Source organism: Elephas maximus, chromosome 6 (genome assembly GCF_024166365.1).
Source record: "Elephas maximus indicus isolate mEleMax1 chromosome 6, mEleMax1 primary haplotype, whole genome shotgun sequence".
Lineage (NCBI taxonomy): Eukaryota > Metazoa > Chordata > Mammalia > Proboscidea > Elephantidae > Elephas > Elephas maximus.
The window spans coordinates 64,049,884-64,070,197 of NC_064824.1; the positions used below are offsets into that span (position 1 = coordinate 64,049,884).

Below are 20,314 nucleotides of genomic sequence, written 5' to 3' on the forward strand. Positions count from 1 at the left end.
AGAAAAATAGTCACATATAATGGATTAAAAAAAAGATGACTCCACTAACAGATTTTGTAAAAATGTGACAAACGTGGCAGTCAAAATGCAAAGTGTGGATACAATTACTACACTACAGTGTTTCGTGTGAAACAACTCCCAGATTATAGGTTTGCACCCTTTTTTTTTTTTTTTTTTGATGGTCCCTACAGTCTGAGTAGCCATTTTGTCTCTTGTCTTCAGCAGTGTCAGCTGGTAGTGAGAACAGTAACCTCCTGTCAAGGTTGTCTCCCCTTTACCCAGAGTCACAGTTTGCCAACAAGGGGTCACTGTCTTAGTGTAGGCACTGACCTTAAGTAGATTTGTGTAAAAACAGTCAGTTTGGCATTGACCTCCTAAAGAAGTCCTATTGACAAAAATACATCAACCTTCAGAGGCTGTAAACAATTTGTCACTCAATTATTTTTATTTCCCTTTGGCTTTTTCATCTTTGCCTTCTTGCTCATGTTTTTCTATGATTGGCTTTGTTACCCGGTCATAAGAGGGTGGACAAGCAGCTGTGGACATGGTCAGATCAGTTTTCTCTGTAATAGAGTTTTCATTTATTCTGTCAATTATCATGTCTTCTTTTACAAGAAGATTAGCCCCACCTTTGATTTTATTTTTATTGTAAGTAAATGAAGCTTGTTTTACAGTTCGCTTCAAAAGGTGGCGCCTGTAAGCACGCTGAATAATAACAGCAGATACCTCCTCTTGTTTTCGTTTTAAAGTGGTGGTAATTGGCTGATAGGAGACCTTGGAAGGATTAGAAGCCATGAATCGTTCTTCCATCTGTATTCGGAGAGCATCCATCTCTCCACTCTCCCCTAGAACCCGCTTTGTAAAAGCAAATAAGATGTCAAGACAGTGGATTCGATCACCACTGACCATGGGTAAGTCCATGGCAATGAGCTGGAGTTTGTTTGGCTGTGGCAAATTGAGAGGGGGGTCAAGAGCAGCTGCAAACTGAGACAGTTTTTCAAATTCCATGAACTGGGTGGCATCAGGATCAAACTTCTCCCAAACCTCGTAGAACATCTCAAAGTCATCCTCACTCAGGGGCTCTGCACTTTCTTCAGTAGCAACACTGAAGTTCTCCAGGATGACAGCGATGTACATGTTCACCACAACCAGGAATGATATGATGATGTAGCTGACAAAGAAGAAAATCCCCACAGATGGGTTACCACAGTCTCCCCTAACTGAGCTTCCAGGATTAACTTTATTAGGGTCACAGTCAGGTGGTCCACTATTAAGAATAGGTGCCAACAATCCATCCCAACCAGCAGAGGTGGTAATCTGGAACAGGCAGATCATGCTATTGCCAAATGTTTCAAAGTTGAACATGTCATCAATTCCAACTTCTTTCTTAACATAAGCAAAGTTGGACATTCCAAAGATGGCGTAGATGAACATGACCAGGAAGAGCAGGAGGCCAATGTTAAACAATGCAGGGAGGGACATCATCAAAGCAAAGAGCAGAGTGCGGATCCCCTTTGCTCCTTTGATCAGACGCAGGATTCGGCCAATCCTGGCAAGACGGATCACTCGGAACAGGGTAGGGGACACAAAGTATTTTTCTATCAGCTCAGCCAGAAACATACCTATGGATAAACAATGAGAATGCCAACCATTAGAATAGCAACCAAGTTATCCATTAAAATAATTCTTTAATTTCTGTTACAGCTCCAAGGTAAAGTTTAGAGTGCTGAAATTGAGTTACATAATCTAAAAGGTTATACACATATAAATATGCACATATTATAAATAAATACTCACTATGACACTCCACACAAAAAATTCACCATCTGAAACAATCACAGTACTTTTTGTTTTTGAGGGTTGTTTGTAGGCTATTTTTAGCTTATATAAAATTCCAAATCAAAACCTAAAAAATAAGCTTAAAATGGACAAGTCTGGCTGAACAGCAGTGGCCAACAGTGTAAGTACAAATTATTATTTTGAAATTGCCAAATCTCATTTCCTCTTCTCAGTCCCCATCCATCTAAAAGCATCTGCAGTTTTTGATGCTATTTTCATTTCTCCCTGAACTTGATGCTTCCCTATAATAGTCTTACGTATCTATTTATATAAGCTCTGATGCATTTCTAAAAGGATCCAAGGCTGATGATCTTTGTTTGCTTCCTGTGCCTCTCACATTGGTCTCTCGATCCTCTTTGAAGCTTCTTTTTCGATTTGCCTCTTAAATAAAGACTATACTCAAGAGTGGCCCAAGAAACTTAAGTGCCAATGAGTTATACTGCCTCATTCTGCAATGAGTAACCCTAAGAAGGGGTGTGTGTGTGTGTGTGTGTGTGTGTGTGTGTGTGTGTATGAGACAGAGAGAGATTGAGACAGAGAAAATACAACTTTGGTACCCTATTCAGGACTGAGGTGGGCCTGACCCAAGCCGTGGTATGTCCTATTGTCTCACGTGCATGCGAAAGCTGGACAATGAAAAAGGAAGACTGAAGAAGAACTGATGCATTTGAATTACAGTGTTGGTGAAAAATACTGAATATACCATGGACTGCTAGAAGAACAAGCAAATCTGCCTTGGAAGAAATACAGCCAGAATGTTCCTTAGAAGCATCATCTCATGTACTTTGGACATGTTATCAGGAGGAACCAGTCCCTGGAGAAAGACATGATGCTTGGTAAAGTAAGAGGTCAGTGAAAAAAAGGAAGATCCTCAACAAGATTGACTGATACAGTGCCTGCAACAATGGGCTCGAGCATAGCAACAAGTGTGAGGATGGTTCAGGACCAGGCAGCATTTTGTTCTGTTGTACATAGGGTCAGTGTATAGGAACCGACTTGATAGCACCTAACAACAACCAACACCCTATCCATAATTGATTATACTATAGATTAATGCAAGAATCAAACGAGTTGGGTATAAGACCAACTTCTTCAGAGAGGATATGGCGTGAAAATCTGCCTGATACACGTACCCAATATTGGATGGTAAAAAATTGACCCTATTAGGTCCTCTTGTTTAGGAAGGATGAATACTTCAGGCCCACAGAGACTGCTTCACTTCACTGGAGCTTGACCGTGTCTTTAGCGGGATGAGCCAGTGCTCACCAGGTCTATTGTACATTCAAGGCTTTGAGTGCATGGCTGAGAAATGAGATCCCAGGTCACCTTACTTCCTGCACACACTGCTGTAAACCTATCTCGAAGGTAATCCAGAAAATCTCTGACAGCCTTAAAGAGCCTACCATGTGCATTTGCTAAGGTTCTGTCCTTATCTTTGTTTTCTTTTCAATATATGCTTTTCCTCATGTTGTTCAACTCCCACTAACGTCTACATGCTGATGACTCCATATCTGTATCTCTAATAGAACTGTCACTCATGAGTACCAGGCTAAATTTCCAGTTCTCTTCTCAACCAAGTCATCTAGATTTTTTAATAGATCTTCAATCTCAACATGTTCAAACAATCTTTAACTTAGCTGATAGCACATATCTAGTTCAAATGAATGAGGTTTCACTGTATTGGCAAATATTATATTTAATGTTTAAAATGGACAGAATAGGATGTAAAACTGTACATATAGCAGGAGCCTCATATTGTAAAAACAACAAAAAAACTCACCTAGGTGAAACACATTAAAATATTCATAGTGGTTATCTCTGAGAGGTGGGATGACCTGTAATCTCAATTTGATTTCTCCAAGCTTTATTTGTACTAGGTTAAACCTAAGAGATCTTAAATGTTTCTTACCTACAATGGAGAGAATTACAACCACAAAATCAAAAATATTCCAGCCTATGGTAAAGTAATAATGGCGGAGGGAGATGAGCTTCAGCACACACTCTCCAGTGAACAGGATGATGAATACCAGGTTGATGCGTGACAAAATATTAGTCATTTCTTCACTCTGGTCATCTGTTTCTACCATCATAGTGACCATGTTGAGACAGATTAGAATCATGATGCTTATGTCAAAAACTTGTCTGGTTACAAAGTCAAAGACCATTCCTTGAAATTTGTTCTACAAAGGAAGAAAAAATGGTTTTAACAACAGAAAGTTTTCTTGTGCATATTAGTATCTACATAACTACTCTATGCATTTATTGACTTTCTACTATTACATATAGTAGCCATTGGCCCTGATTTTGCAAAAGATGGTTCATAATGTATTAATTAAAATTTTTAAAAATCTACATTGATACTTCTCAATGTGTATCCCTCAGAAAAACAATCTCTGGTCCAAAGAGGATGCCCAATCAGAAACACTCCATACTATACACTTCTGTCAGGTACACAGCAAATATCAGCATATGAAGAGTATGAGAAGTGAAGAAACCTGTTTAATCAGAATGTTCCATAACCATTTGAATCATGAAGCTCTTTCAAAATATATCTATTAACATCCCATGTGTCTTCCTCTCCTGGGAACTATTAAAGGGAACTTTGGATTTGCAGGGCACACCTATAACATTATGTGTTTACAATCCCACATATGGCACTATGGATGTGCTTCTACCAAAGAGCCTTTTCTGATATTGTCAGACACAGAATGCTCAGTCTCACACAGGGATCATCAGACCAGAATAGCATTCCTCATGTTTTGATTTTAAGCTATTCATGTCCCTTGTCCCTAGTTTTGCTGTTGTCAGTCTCTATAAGTCATTGCCTGGCTTATTTATCTGGGCAACTGAGCAACTCTGAGGTTATCTTCTCTGTTACATTTTTCTACACATCTTGTACTTATGTAAAACAGTTAATTCATTTCTACTTCCAATGGGAAGGCAGTAGTCTTAACTGAGGAGATTATATATGCTTTTTATTTTCAAGAAAGCCAACTGCTGGCTAGCACAATTTGAATGATTTCTAAAAGTTCATTAGCATTTTTTCCTGATGCACTCCAGGGATTATTTTTACCTCACAGACCCTCATCATGAAAATCATTCCCTTTAGGGATAATGTCTTTCCACTTTCCCAGAAGTTTTTTTGTTCCTCTCTTCTAACTGACTAGTCCACTACTATTAGTCAGTGATCAGCTTCTTCTTGTGCACATCACATTGCGTATGTGTTCTTTTGTCATTTAATTTGGGCTCTAGTTGTGTAGTTATAAATCCCTTTAAGACAAGGATGCATTTTCTGCTTCTTCTTTTACTTTTTGGTATTTTATTCTTTTTAACATTTTACCATTATCAAAAACGGTATGAGTTAATGATGCTCTAAAAGTGAGAAGAATCTTTGCTGCTGCAAATGTTAGCTGCTATCTCCTCTGTGAAAACACAAGTGTAAGTTTGTGTTTTTGTTTTTTTTCCCCAAATCCTTTAGTATTTCTTACTCCTGGTCGAGGTATCGGCTTTTGTGGCTTTTTTGATCCCAATTTTTTCATTGCATTATAGTATTTCTTCTGTTCTTCTGTCATAAAGATGTCTTGACCTCCAAAGTATAGAAGAAAAAAATAAAAACTGGTTAAAACTGTGCCCTTTTACACATTTTTTTTCCAATATTAAACTTCAAGTAGAAAACCACATAAAAAAACCCTTGCCATCGAGTTGATTCCGACTGATAGCAACCCTACAGGATGGAGTAGAACCACCCCATAGGATTTTCAAGGAGCGGCTGGTGGATTTGAACTGTCGATCTTTTGGTTAGCAGCCGAGCTCTTAACCACTGAACCACCAGGGCTCCTAAAATAGGAAATGGACATTTAAAAAAAGAAACACAAAATCCAATTAAATAGCATGATAGGGCTTGACATTTTGAATTTGAAAAATTAAAGAGAAAACTCAAAATTTAATTAAAGTTAAAGAGTTAAAAAATTTTTAATTAAAAAGTGAATAGTACATATACTATAAAGTGGATGAAGGTTTGTAATAAAAAGCCACTTTTACTTTGCCAGGAATTGGAGTAAAAGAGATGGAAAGAAAATTGGACTAACTGATAGAAGAGTTTGGAGATTAATCAGAGGTTGTAAAAATGTGGCAGGTATACGGTAGGCCAGCAGGCAGAGAGGATTGGGACTCAGACTAATAAGTTAACCATTTAGAACTACACAATAATAAGTTACTGAACACAGAATAATATGAGTAATAAGAAAAGGGGAGGGGGCAGAAATGTTTTATAGCATTTCATACAACAAAAACATTCATTGTATTGACAAGAAAACGTAGTAGGCAAATGAGATGAAGGGCCAGTGCACAAAGGAAGAAATACAAATGATTAATAAGCACTTGAAAACATGTTCAAAGCTACTAGTAATAACATATATAAATATTAAATTAAATATAATTTTAATCAATTAAACATGAAATATTAAAAAACAAAGAGAATGTCTGATGCCAGTGAGAGGAGGGTGCCAGAGATACACTCATACACACTTACTGGAAGTAGGAACTGGCATATGACTTTGGGGAAGCAAATTATTTCACTCGGGAAATTTATTCTAAGGTCTCAATTTTTTTAATGCAAAGATTTTAGTTAAGGAGTTATTTAAATTAATACAGATGAGAAACAACCTAAATTAAATAAATTATAATTATATATGTGTGTGTATATATATATATACACACACATACATACTCTCTCTCTCTGTATATATATATATAAACCTGGGAAAACTGGAACCTGTGTAAGGCAGAAACCTATCAGAGAAGAAAAACTCAAATATTTTTGCTAAAATGAGCAACAGAAAAGTGGTAAGACTGTACCCTATCAAAGGTGGAACTTGTGAGGTCTGGCGAAACAAGGAGAGTTTCAGCTCTCACAGGTTTCACTGCATATATATATATATAAAGACTTCTAACAAAATGGGAAAATATAATGCCAAAAGGAGAATTTGTAATTATATATAAAACAATTTCAGCAATAAGAATATGCATAGAAAAAATTTTGGACAGAAATAAATACAACGTGAATAATGGCTACTCCCAAGTGATATTGCTTTCCATATTTTCTATAATGCACATATATATGTGGATAATAAACTTTATAAATTATAATAACTAATAAAATGAAGAGCTGTCAAATTCTAGAATGGAGAGGATAGCTTATAATTAAATATTAAGGAGGAAGAAATGAGAATATATATAAAAGAAACCAATGAAGTAAAAGTGTGAAAAGAAATACTAGAAGAAGTTTACATCGGGTGCCTTATTTTTTACCAAGATCATAAAGGTTTTAGGCGCAAGGCACATTTTAAGGGGGGGAGGAATTGTAGAGATAAAAAACAAGCAAACATGCCTTTGAGAAGTGTATATTCCTGGTCTCTTTTCTAAGTAATTCTCTTCCAAAAGAGAATATGTCATCCTTGATTTAAAAAGAAAAGTGGGGGAACGATTTCGTGAGCTTGTGCACAGGAGTGCAGAAGCAAAAATACATGTAATATATACCCCATTTGACTTCTAAGTTAAAGTGCTCATTTGTGGAGAAAAGACTTCCGATCATTTTTCTGTCTAAAAAAAAAAAAAAAAATTTTTTTTTTTCCATCTTAGTGGGAGATAAAACATTAGAAATACTTATCTTCTTTTTTTGCTGGTTGAAATTATCTATGATGACACCAATAAACAGGTTCAAGGTGAAGAAGGATCCAAAGATGATGAAAATAACAAAGTAAAGGTACATGTACAGACTTTCCTCATACTTAGGCTGGAGTTCCACCTACCAAAGGAGAATATTTTGCAAAATATTACAATACATTATGATGTTGGAAACGTAATCGGTATATTTTCATATAAGAATAGAAAAGTATTTCTCGAACACTTCAGCAGTTGTTTTTTTCCTGGATTCAACTATCTCTAAAAAGTCTCTGAGATTAGCTTGAGCGATGTTTCATGTGAAAAATATGGTTATTATGACATTCTAACATCTATTTTTTTTAACTATACCAAAAAAAAAAAAAAAAAAACCAATCCCATTGCCATCGAGTTGATTTCGACTCATAGTGGCCCTATAGGACAGAGCAGAACTGCCACATGGGGTGTACAAGGCTCTAATCCTCAGGGTAGCAGTTTGCCATATCTTTCTCCTGCAGAGGGGCTGGTAGGTTCGAATCACCAACTTTTCGGTTAGCAGCCAAGCACTTTAACCATTGCGCCGCCAGGGCTCCTTCTTTGTTACTATAAATACAATTAATATTTTGCTATTTGGACAGCAATGTACCAAACTCGGCAAATTTTCAAGGCACTGAATTTTTATAATTTAAAATTTATTAACGAAAAAAATTTACCCCAGTAAATATGTATAAGCTATGTTTAGAAATAGCTGTTCATGTACATATGAATTTGCTTAACAAACAAGCACTGAGTTATTCATTTAGGCATCTGGCATCATAACCTTAATATTACAACATTAATTGAAATTTTCAGATTAAGTAGATGTAACTGTATACTCCATATTTTAAATCTTCAAATGAGAATTACTGTGCAATCCCTATATTGTATTTGTAATAGACTTTGACCTATTGAAAATGAATTAGGAAAACTATACATAGTTCCCTAATATAGTGATGTCCTTCTAAAGGCAGAGTTAAAACCAACCAAACACAAAACAAAACGAAACAAAAAACAGTAAGATGAAGTAAGAAAATTCTGGAAGTTATCAAGAAGGTACTAAACATAATACTAAAGCCACTTATTGTAGGAGTTGCATTTCAAGATAAAGCTGAGCTCTATGGGGACAGTTTACAGGGAGAGAAGTCATTCTTTATGATGACAGATTAAACAGATAGGACTTCAGCATGGAAAAATGAAGGCTGATAGAAAACACTAAATTTTTCAGAGTTTTGAAGGGCAGAGTTGGAATGAGCATGGATTTTAGCTTTTTAAAACCTGAAAGTGACTGTTGTGGGAAGAATCAAATAAAGAACGTCATTACTTGGATGGTGTAAACTTAAAGAAACTTGTCGGCTGTAGGAGTGATAACAACATTGGTAAAAGCCTTCAGTAAATTTATGGATGCTAAAAATCATATAAAAGTATAGATCTGAAAGAGAATATTACAGAACTTGAAGGCTGCCTGGACAGCATCCATGGCCTTCATGCCGTCTAGTATGCAGAGTAATGAAACATTTCAAGTCATGATGGTAATCATGTATTTCTTCGCATTTGCTCCTCCACCCCAAAATTACTGCTGATTATATACTTTGTAGATAAAAATGGAACAAAGTAGAAAAATATTTAACAGATAATTTCTTAGTTATTAAATATATAAATGTATTTCTTTAGTTTGAGTCTCACAATCATGATTTGACGGGTTTTACTAAGATCTTCGTGATAAATATTGCTTTACTTGAATATTAATTTGAGTCATATTTTTTAACCAGCGTAGAATCATTTCATTGGTCTGCTTGAGCTTTGGGTTAATTTAGCCCCCTAACTGAGGCTGTAAAAGGACTCAGAATATAAGAAATACTTACATCTCTGGAATCAACAGCTGCGTACATTATATCCATCCATCCCTTAAATGTGGCCTATTAGAAAGAACACGCGTGTTTTACTCTGAAGTAAAAATAATTCAGACCTGGTGTTTTGTAAATACTCTTACTAATACATGTTTTTAAAAACAGACCCTTTTTAAAGAATTTCAAAACAAATCTTACATGGATTTTGGACCAAAACAATATTTAGTATTTCCAGAACACATAATGAGCAAAATATTCATTGATACATCCTCCTGCTTGATAACCAACTCACAAATACTTGTCAATTCTTCATCATTAATAGAATTATGTAGTTTAAAGGCTGCTAAAATTTGGTGGAATATTTTTAGAAAGCTTTATAAATGCCAACACATTTGGTAATATCTGCAGCAGCAGTATGATTGTTTCTTAGATCTGATGATCATGCCCTGAAATCTATCTGCAAAGTGAACAAAGTGACTGAAAATTTAAGATATCTCTTGATTGTAACAATCTAAGAATCATACAGATATACATAGTCAGAGCTGCAACTATCCTTTTAAGAATTTTGCAGTATATCGTCAGATATAATCCTGTATTCTACTTTTTTCATTATAATTCTTGATGACAGTGAGTTAACACAGGTAAGAAAAAGTGGAAAATTGTACCGTACCACTTGAAATTCACAGACTCCAGAAGGATCCCAAGTCTAATAACTGAGAGTAATTTGTTATTTGTCTAAGGACATGAATTTTGAGCCCTGTGGGCCCAAGAGGCTTGTTCCTTAGCTGATGAGTGAGCCTAGGAAAGCTTCTGTATCTGTATCACGACATGTCTTTGTTTTTACGACACTGATATCTGTATAGTGGTGGATATAATGAGAAGAAAACCTACTACGTGCGTGTGATGGCAGTGAAGAGAAAGTAATGATTCTTAACTAGGAAATAGAAGTTCTTTTGTACATCAAACAGGGAACTGATGAATGTGTCAGTGGCTTGAGGCAATGATGATAGAACATGTCCATTTATACACTTGGTACAGGAACAGGAAAGGTGATTCAAAGAACCATTTAAATGAGTTGCTAATCAACAGAAAGGTGATTCTGAAAGGTGTATAAAGCCAAAGAATACAGTACTGAAGTTTATTCTAGTAAGAGCATTTCTTTAATGTCCTCACACAGGACTTCTGTCCTGTATTTTCAGAATCGTTTAAGATTTGAATGGACTGCTTAAAGTTTTTAGTTTTTTTCTTCTCGGTTTTACGGAGGAAGTAACATGCTTTAATGATAAATACAAATGTGATCATTAATGAAATATTAGGATAAATGCCCAAGGAAATATAATGTGTCTACAATAATATTTAAAGAGATCATGTTTGCCAGATTTTTTAAATCCGTATTTTAATTACAAAAACATTCTGAGTAAGTTAGAAACATCCAGAAGAGAAGTAAGAATTTCCAGTAAGAAGGTGGCAAGGACTTATAAAAGAATCATAGTCCAGACACCTCTGAAAGAGCAGCAAGACAGTTTGACCAGCTTAGTTTTGTTTGCTTGTTTAGTCTCCTGGGTAAATAATTGAAAATACAAGGCTGATGAACAGAAAGAGTTCTGCCCGAAAGAACCTGCAGAACAATAGGAAAGAAATTAAGCACCTTTTACTTATTAATTTATTTTTAAGCCGAGTTTCAGCGGCCAAAATAGGGCAGTATTTTTTACTACAATTTTCAAACAATCTGGATTCTGTTTTATCCACTGCTTTGCTGCACTGCAACTGCACCTGAAAGCAGCATCAAATAAAAATGTTCAAAGGGCTTCTATCTGCCACAATTCTATAACTTGTAGACTCTTTCTTCTGTGTAAATCAGTCTTGGATTCCGGGTAGTGAAAACATTAATATTTAGGATTAAGTAGACGTAAGTAGCAAGCCCTGGTGGCATAGTGGTTAAGTGCTGTGGATGCTAACCAAAAGGCTGGCAGTTCGAATCCACCAGCCGCTCCTTGGAAACCCTATAGAGCAGTTCTACTCTGTCCTATAGGGTTGCTATGAGTTGGAATTGGCTCGAAAGCAATGGGTAGATATAAGCATAAGCAACATTGGCGAAATGCCATTTGAGATGAGACAACAGTTGTCTGTATTTCATTTCTGTGTTCAGGTGCTTCCAGGTATTATTTCCATTTCACTATCAGGATCTAATCATAAAATCAAAATATTATTTCCCAATCTAAGTATCAAACCCCACCACACGTCTGTCAACTTGTCATACTGTGGTGGCTTGCGTGATGCTGTGATGTTGGAAGCTACACCACTGGTATTTCAAATACCAGCAGGCTCACCTATGGTGGGCAAGTTTCAGTGGTGCTTCCAGACTAAGACAGACTTGGAAGAAGGACCTGGTGGTTTACCTCTGAAAAAATTGGCCGGTGAAAACCATTCGAATAGCAGCAGAACGTTGTCTGATATAGTGCTGGAAGATGAACCCCTTAGGTTGGAAGGCACTCAAAATATAACTGAGGAAGAGCTGCTGCCTCAAAGTGAATTGACCTTAATGAGGTGGATGTAGTAAAGCTTTTGGGACCCTCATTTGCTGACATGGTGTGACTCAAAATGAGAAGAAACGGCTACAAACATCCATTAACAATAGGAACGTGGAATGTATGAAGTATGAATCTAGGAAAATTGGAAATCATCAAAAATGAAGTGAAACACATAAAGATCAATATCCTAGGCATCAGTGAGCTGAAATGGACTGGTATTGGCCATTTTGAATTGGACGATCATATGGTCTACTATGCTGGGGATGACAAATAGAAGAGAAATGGTGTTGCGTTCATCAACCAAAAGAATATTTCAAGATCCATCCTGAAGTACAATGCCGTCAGTGATAGGATAATATTCATACACCTACAAGGAAGACCAGCTAATACGACTACTATTCAAATTTACACACCAAGCATTAAGGCCAAAGATGAGAAAACAGAAGACTTTTACCAACTTCTGCAGCCTGAGATTGATCAAACCTGCAATCAAGATGCACTGATAATTACTGGTCATTGGAATGTGAAAGTTGGAAACAAAGAAGAAGGATCTGTAGTTGGAAAATATGGCTTTGGTGAGAGAAATGATGCTGGAGATCGAATGATAGAATTTTGCTAGGCCAGTGACTTCTTTATTGCAAATAGCTTTTTTCAATAACATAAACGGTGACTATACACGTGGACCTCACTGGATGGAAAACACAAGAATCAAATAGACTACATTTGTGGAAAGAGACGATGGAAAAGCTCAATATCATCAGTCGGAAAAAGGACAGAGACTGACTGTGGAACAGATCATCAATTGCTCATATGCAAGTTTAAGTCGAAGCTGAAGAAAATTAAAACAAGTTCACAAGAACCAAAATACAGCCTTGAGTATATTCCACCTGAATTTGAAGACCATCTCAGGAACAATCGGACACACTGAACACTGATAACCAAAGATCACACAAGTTGTGGAATGACATCAAGGACATCGTACATGAGAAAGCAAAAGGCCATTAAAAAGACAGGAAAGAAAGAAAAGACCAAAATGGATGTCGGAATAGACTCTGAAACTTGCTCTCGGACGTAGAGCAGCTAAAGCAAAATGAAGAAATGATGAAGTAAAAGAAAGGAACAGAAGATTTCAAAGGGCGACTAGAGAAGACAAAGTATTACAAAGAAACGGGCAAAGACCTGGAGATAGAAAATCAAAAGGGAAGAATACACTCGGCATTTCTCTAGCTGAATGAACTGAAGAAAAAATTCAGACCTCAAGTAGCAATTTTGAAGGTTTCTATGGGCAAAATATTGAACACGAGAAGCACTGAAAGAAGATGGAAGGAATACGCACAGTCACTGCACTAAAAAGAATTTGGTCTATGTTCAATCATTTCAGGAGGTAGCATATGATCAAGAACCGATGGTATTGAAGGAAGAATCCAAGCTGCACTGAAGGCATTGGCAAAAAACAAGGCTCCAGGAATTGAGAGAATACTGATTGAGATGTTTCAACAAAGAAATGCAGTGCTGGAGGTGCTTGCTCGTCTCTGCCAAGAAATTTGGAAGACAGCTACCTAGCCAACCGACTGTAAGAGATCTATATTTGTGCCCATTCCAAAGAAAGGGGATCCGATAGAATGCAGAAATTATCGAACAATATCAGTAATAATAAATTTCTCAGGAGCAATTAATTCCTACTAATTATTACAATCAAATGAGGCATGTTAAGTGTGTGTATTTTAGAGGTGGACCCCAATAAAACAAGGTTTCAAATTTCAATATAAAGAGTAACAGGGAAGTTGTTGATTTATTAATCAATGTGTTCATATGCAAAGAGCAAGTAAGATGGGAAGAAAGAGAAAAAGATCTTTGGATAAAACTGAAATACCTGGCCAATATTGACTGTCTGCACTGCTTAAATGTAATGAGGTTTCCATTGATCTATGCTTATAAATTTGTGCTAATTAATCAAAGTTAGCAAAAAAATTTTAAAAAGACTTATAAACTTTCTTCTTAGTCACTAAATGATAGATGTATGATTATTGCTTTTTTACTATTCCAAACAATTAAAAAAAAAAATTCAGAGAAAAGACTGTTCACTTACAACTTGGAGCAAAGAGAGATACCCAAATCCTACATTATCAAAGTTTACTTTCACGTTTTTCCATCGGGCAGTTTCATTTCTCTCTATGAGTTTTAGGCAATCAGAATGATTATTCACTTCGGAGATGTCAAACATTTCACCAGTTGTGGTGTTAACACAGTTGTAGAATTTGCCAGCAAACAAATTTACGCCCATGATGCTGAAAATTAGCCAGAATATGAGACAAACCAGAAGCACATTCATGATGGATGGAATTGCTCCTAAAAGGGCATTCACAACCACCTAACACACAAACGGAAAAAAACAAAAGTCAGAATTCTTACTGGTTAAAAAAAAAGAAAAAAAGACATTCCCCTAGTAATTCTTAGTCTTTCTAAATCTTTTTTTTTTTTTCCTATCAAGACTATTTATTTTAGGATATTAAAAGCAAAGTAAAGAAAATCTTAAAATGACCTTTTTCTTAAGCAGTGCATTTAGGGAAACAATTATAGGCAATATAACAAAGAAAGAACAACAAAAAAGGGAGGTAAGAGTACTGAAAGGTTAAAGGAAAAGCAAAAGCAGAAAAACTTGCTGCCCAATAAAGTCAGAATGTGTGTTGTTTATTAGAAAAAAGTAGGAAATCCTAATGCAGATGATTAACTCATTAAAAAAAAAAAGGCAACATATTAAAAAACAAAAGCTGGAACATGTGGACATCAGTTGATCTGACCAATATACTTCTAAAATAAATAAAATATTCAGGTGTATAAATAGAAAGATCTTAATAAATACCTAATATAATTTTGCCCTTAATTATTCATGCATTGCTATGACTAATAATTTTTGCATAAGAAGCAAGACAATTTAGCATTATGTATTTCATTAGATCATCACATCGTTTATTTCAAGCTCCAGTCATGTCGGTTGTTTCATTTTCTGAGTTTAATTCAATAAAGTTATTTTAAATGAAACATAATAGAAGTCAGTTTCTCAGAAAAAGGAGGGATGCCATACATAATTCCCAAATCTGATATGATTACATCAATTTCTGTGCTAAATTATTATTATTCTCCTACAGAAGCATATTCCTCCTATTATTATTTTCTGGGCCCCAAATTTAAAATTTGAGTTTTCATATTTGTCGTATTTGTAGGGATGGCTGTCCTTGCTTCCTCCCCCCACAGTTCTCATTGGAGCTCCACATCGAGTAGCTAAGAGTGAAGATAAAGGAACAGACCCTAGAATGTTTATAAGGGGTAGCTGACTTGACATTAGTAGCTAAGTTTTACCCTCACTGATATACTTCTATTCTTCTATAAGATCTGAACAGCAGGCATCAAAAGATCTATATTATGCCTGCCATTTGATGTCTGTGTATTTCAGACTAAAGTTTTTTTGATGGCTTATCTGAAACAACATATATACAAAAGTCAAGTCCTTGTGTTTCTGAGCCCTGTTTAAAAATCTGTAAAGAACTCTAGGATTTCTGAAGTTACAAAACAGTGTGAGAAATAGGCCAAGGGAAATAATAAAACCACTAATGACAAAGATGGGGAAATGAGCATGAAAAAAGGAAACTAGGTTGAATTACCCAGGCAGAACCAGATGATGTGGTCTATATAGTCTACCAAGCTGGCACATGGCGCCTTATCATATCTCATTTGGCTGTCTGCATTAATAAAATTGACCCAATAAGCTCTTTTTTGATACTTCATTGTTAATGTAGGCATACAATTATATTTCTTTTGGATTCAAGATGTGAAAACTGAAGTTATTATTTATTTCACTTCTTTTCAGAACATTCTGGCTACCATTCATGTTAAAAAGCTATGTCTACTGTTTATAAATGCACATCCATGTTAAAATGCATGCTTTACTACAAAACTCAATTTAGAGTGTGAGCAGAACATTGGTAACCTAAACCTGCTTCTTGAATTTCCTTTCACAACCATCTTTAGGCTTCACACTTATTTTTTCAAAATGTTTTTCACCTCTATCCCTTCTTTTCCATTCCCGCCATCACTATCCTTGTTACTTTATGCCTGCACCATGGTCAGAGGCTCTCATTTTCTCCCTTCAATCCATTTAAAATGAATTAATATTCCACAAATACCACTTGGAGACTATCATATTCCTGCTTTACAATTATTTAGTGGATCCCCACTGATTATAAAATATTTTTCTTAACTTTATATCCAAATCACTCCACAATCAAGATTTCTACTTTTAATTTCCTTGGCCACCTATCCATCATGCCAGTCCACCTAATATAATTGTGAAGTGCTAAACATTCTGTTCGATAGAACTGAACAGCCATTACCTTTGAAATTCCTTGCCCAATATCTCCCCTTCTGAAATACTCTCTCTTATGAAATGTTCTAGTTCAAACAGCACTTCTTATGTGGAGCCTACCTCACCCCTCAATTTAGTCTCTGAGATAAAGATGAGCCTTTCCTCCTTGGAATTCAAGAATTAGAATTCTAGGGCTGGACAAGACCATGAGATTAGTATTGTGTTCTCATTTGGCAAATGAGAAAAATTAGTCTAAAACAGGTTAAGTTGAGAAAGTAAGCTAGAAAGAGCATCTAGTGCTCTTAACCATTCTACCTCTTTGCTTCTCCCTAGAGTTGCTCCCAGGTGTATGGATGGTATCTATATTGGTCTATATTTGAGTTAACTGTATTCCTGTAATCCTGATATAATCTTTTTAAAAAAAATTAAGATAAAAAATATATTTCTGAATTTTCCAAGGCCTTGCGTGCTCTGAATATAGGAATATAACAGAGTGCTTTGAATACCCAACCCAGTGATATAAAAATGACTAGATGAATGAATGAATGAGATTAATGTAACTAGCTTATTAGTATTTATTAGTCAAAACATTTAAAGGGTGTTATATCTGGATATGGAGCCCTAGAGATGCAGTGGTTAAGAGCTTGGCTGCTAACCAGAAGTAACCAGAAGGTTGGCAGTTCAAATCTACCAGCCGATCCTTGGAAATTCTATGGGACAGTTCTATTCTGTCCTATAGGGTCTCTGTGAGTTGGAATCAACTTGATGGCAATGGGTTTGGGATTTTTTTTTTTCTAATTTCTGGATATAGGAAGAAAATAATTAAAAGAGCTGAATATAAGGAAAAGTTTGGGATTAAGTAAATCTGAGATGTTTACTTTGGAATTGGGGGTTGTTTCGCCTTAAAATCAGCTCTGACTATGAAATTCACGATTCAAGCAAGCCCTTTGCATCAGTGCATTTTTTGATAGGATTTGCAACATTGGCACTCATTTGGTCCAGAGAGAAGTTTTATTTTTACTAAGATAAAGGAACTTTATCTTGGAAAACATCTGGCATATTATTGGAGAATTTACTATACAAAAGTACATTCATATTTAAGATTTCATTACAGCAGACAACAAAAAATCATAGAAAGAATTGTCTTTTCCCAAGAGCTCCAAGCCATTCCTTCCTTCAGCAGAGAGGGAGGTTTATTAACTCTTTTCAGTCCCTAGGAAATTGAAGTAATTGGTTCCCATGGGGCGAGGTCACTAGGCAGAATTGGCCTGAATAAACTGAAAAGAATAGATTAAGGTTTCAGGCTGCATAAAAGGAGAAGTCCAAGAAAGGAACTATCTTAGTGACTTAATACCAGACATTGCTTCTTCTCACAAACTTTTTTCAAAATGCCATCCAATAGAATTTCCCAAATTTAGCACTTATTCAGATCTCACAGTTCTTGTAGAAACTCTGTCTGGTTCATGGTCTTTTTAGAAAAAATCTATTCAATGCTTAAATGAGGGACTGATAATTAAATATTAAAATTAATGTTAGGAATGTTAATATAAGCATACATGTCTTCTGTCTGAATAAACTATTTTTGAAATATTTTGAAATTAATACTACTCCTGGATTCTAATGCTTTTCTAGCAGAAATACAGAAAAAATGTGTGAATAAAAATCAAAAGAAAGCAAACTAGGGACCTTTTTGAGCAGGGAGTAGAGTAATAATACCTTTTTCATATTTCAAGATTACATTTGTATTGAAGGGTTTAATTAAGGTAATTATTTTGGAAAGATATATCAATTATCCAAATAAAAATTTGAATATCTTCTCCCCCTCAAAAATAAAAACTCTCCTTCTTGAACAACAGTTCTATTTTTTTCTATGTTTTCACTACGATATCTTTTTAAGATCTTAAGAAGTTAGTTGTGTGTGCCATCAAGTTGATCCTGATTCATAGCGACCCTATATGACACAGTAGAACTGTCCCATAGGATTTCCTAGGCTGTAATCTTTATGGGTTGAATCTTTATGAGAGCAGATCACCAGTCTTTTCTCCCACGGAGCCAAGTGGGTGATTCTGAACCACTGAACTTCCATTAGCAAGCGAGCGAGCACTTTAACCATTGTGCCACCAGGGCTCCTTTAAGAAGTTAGTTAGGCATCACTTATTCTAAGAAGTGAATTTATGCATTAGGTCCTATCTTACTACTCATAATAAGATACTCATGATAAGATGTTTTTATTTCTACAGGGGTGTTCTATTCTGTATAATTCAAAGAAGTGGGTACTTTTATATTATTTTTTCCCATTTTAAAAAACAAATCGCTTGTGCTCATTCAACTCTTCTTAATATATTTTTTTTTTGCGTTATTACATTTCCAAAATAACCACTAGAAACTTACACTTAATAAAAAATTAGAATGGTCACATAATCAATACCAGTCTTACAAAGCCTGGAGTATTGCCCCTTAGCATCTGTTCACACACATCGACAAGGCAAGGAATCAACTGCTGGTACCAGGAGGGCAATTTTCAGGACCCAGACCAACGTGCTAAAAAGGTAAATGTCATATGCCCCAAACGGTATCATCAGATTGACAAGTTAAAATTTTTACAGTCATTCTACACAAGGGGTTTCCCACCCTCGCCAATAACATCAAACAATCTCCCATAAATGGATAACTCAATCTATACATAACTGAATCAATTCCAGTAAAACTTAATAAGGAAATGAACCATAGGAACTAAAGTCCACAGAGAGTAAATTCACAAAGGTATGTTTTCAAAGAAAATTTAAGACCTTTAAAAAATGGGATTAGAATGTCAACACTGTATTATCCCTACTATGGTATAATAATCTCTCTCCCACTCCCTCCCTCACCCCACTATACATAAGTCACAGTGAAAGGATTAAAGGTAGCAAAAGGGGTAATACAGTACCCATAATAAAGGGCTGAGGGGAGGAAACAGCGCTCCACCCCATCCAAGTTGGAGCAAGATTATCCTATATGAAATAGAAATATATAGTTTGTTATTAGTTAGAAATCTGGTATGACAACATTTGGTGTTACTTTTTGTATATGATGCTCTCTGTCTATTTCCCTATCAATGAAGACTTGAGTTCTTTTGAAATAGACGATATTTAAGATTTCCTAGATTAGGAAATTAAAAATACACATTTAAATACATAGTGTATTTTATTCTACGTAGTCACGACATCAGTTCACTCAGTTCAGGTTTTACAAGTTGAAAAATTTGGACTGGAAATTTGAAATATAATAAATGTTTCAAAGCTGTCAGCCAAAAATGTGCATAAAACATGCAAAAACACAAAGTGCAACTTAAGGATAATCTATTTATTACTTTCTAACTTCCTATCAAGCACTGTACAACATGCTTTTTTTGGTTAAGGTGCATAAAAGCACATGCTTTGAAAAAGTGACATAATAACAAAAATAAAATGAGTGCCTGATTTTTGCTTTAACACAGCTATTGCAATTTAATGCTGCTAGGGAAAAGAAATGAGAGTTTCTGAATATGTTCAAATCGCAATTGCCAATTATAGTCAACATTATCATATCCATCCTCACCATCATAAAACTACAATAATATTTTTACAAAGTTAAAAAATCCAAACCTAGGGAAAAAAAAATAGAACCAATCATAAGGTTATTTTGTCTCTACCATGCCAAACAGATTTAGAAGTGACCAGTGCTCTGTCTATGCTGCCATTATGAGGCAAGGAGGCATATTCATAAATGTGATGCTTAAAATAATTAGTTTCAGCATCAACCAGCATCTGTAAGGAGTTTATGTTTTTAAAACTCCAGGTTTCAAAAACTCACCTCTCCTCATAATATAAAAAGCATCATTGATTAACAATTAGGGGTAAGGTTATTTCTGTGAAAATTACAATTAGACCCACAAGGTCAACTTTTTTATGGAAACGAACTGTTATATAGGGGGATATCGGGCTATTTAACTCATGATTTAATAAACTTCCAAAAGGCCAAATTTATATTGTTTGTAAGAGCTTCAAGCAGTC

At 35.5% G+C, this 20,314-nt stretch overlaps 1 protein-coding gene across 8 annotated transcripts in view; it reads right to left on the minus strand.

Annotated features, from left to right (window-relative positions):
- Positions 1-421: 421 nt before the first annotated feature.
- LOC126078436 (sodium channel protein type 1 subunit alpha) overlaps positions 422-20,314 on the minus strand; it is an 87,019-nt gene continuing 67,126 nt past the window's right edge. For all 8 annotated transcript variants that reach the window (XM_049888976.1, XM_049888975.1, XM_049888980.1 and 5 more), the window contains exons 21-26: positions 14,007-14,288; positions 9,402-9,455; positions 7,508-7,645; positions 5,328-5,432; positions 3,749-4,019; positions 422-1,622 (exon numbers count right to left, since the gene is read on the minus strand). In XM_049888976.1, coding sequence (XP_049744933.1) covers positions 445-1,622; positions 3,749-4,019; positions 5,328-5,432; positions 7,508-7,645; positions 9,402-9,455; positions 14,007-14,288 — 2,028 coding nt within the window. In that variant the 3' untranslated portion in view covers positions 422-444. The remainder of the gene's footprint in view (positions 1,623-3,748; positions 4,020-5,327; positions 5,433-7,507; positions 7,646-9,401; positions 9,456-14,006; positions 14,289-20,314) is intronic.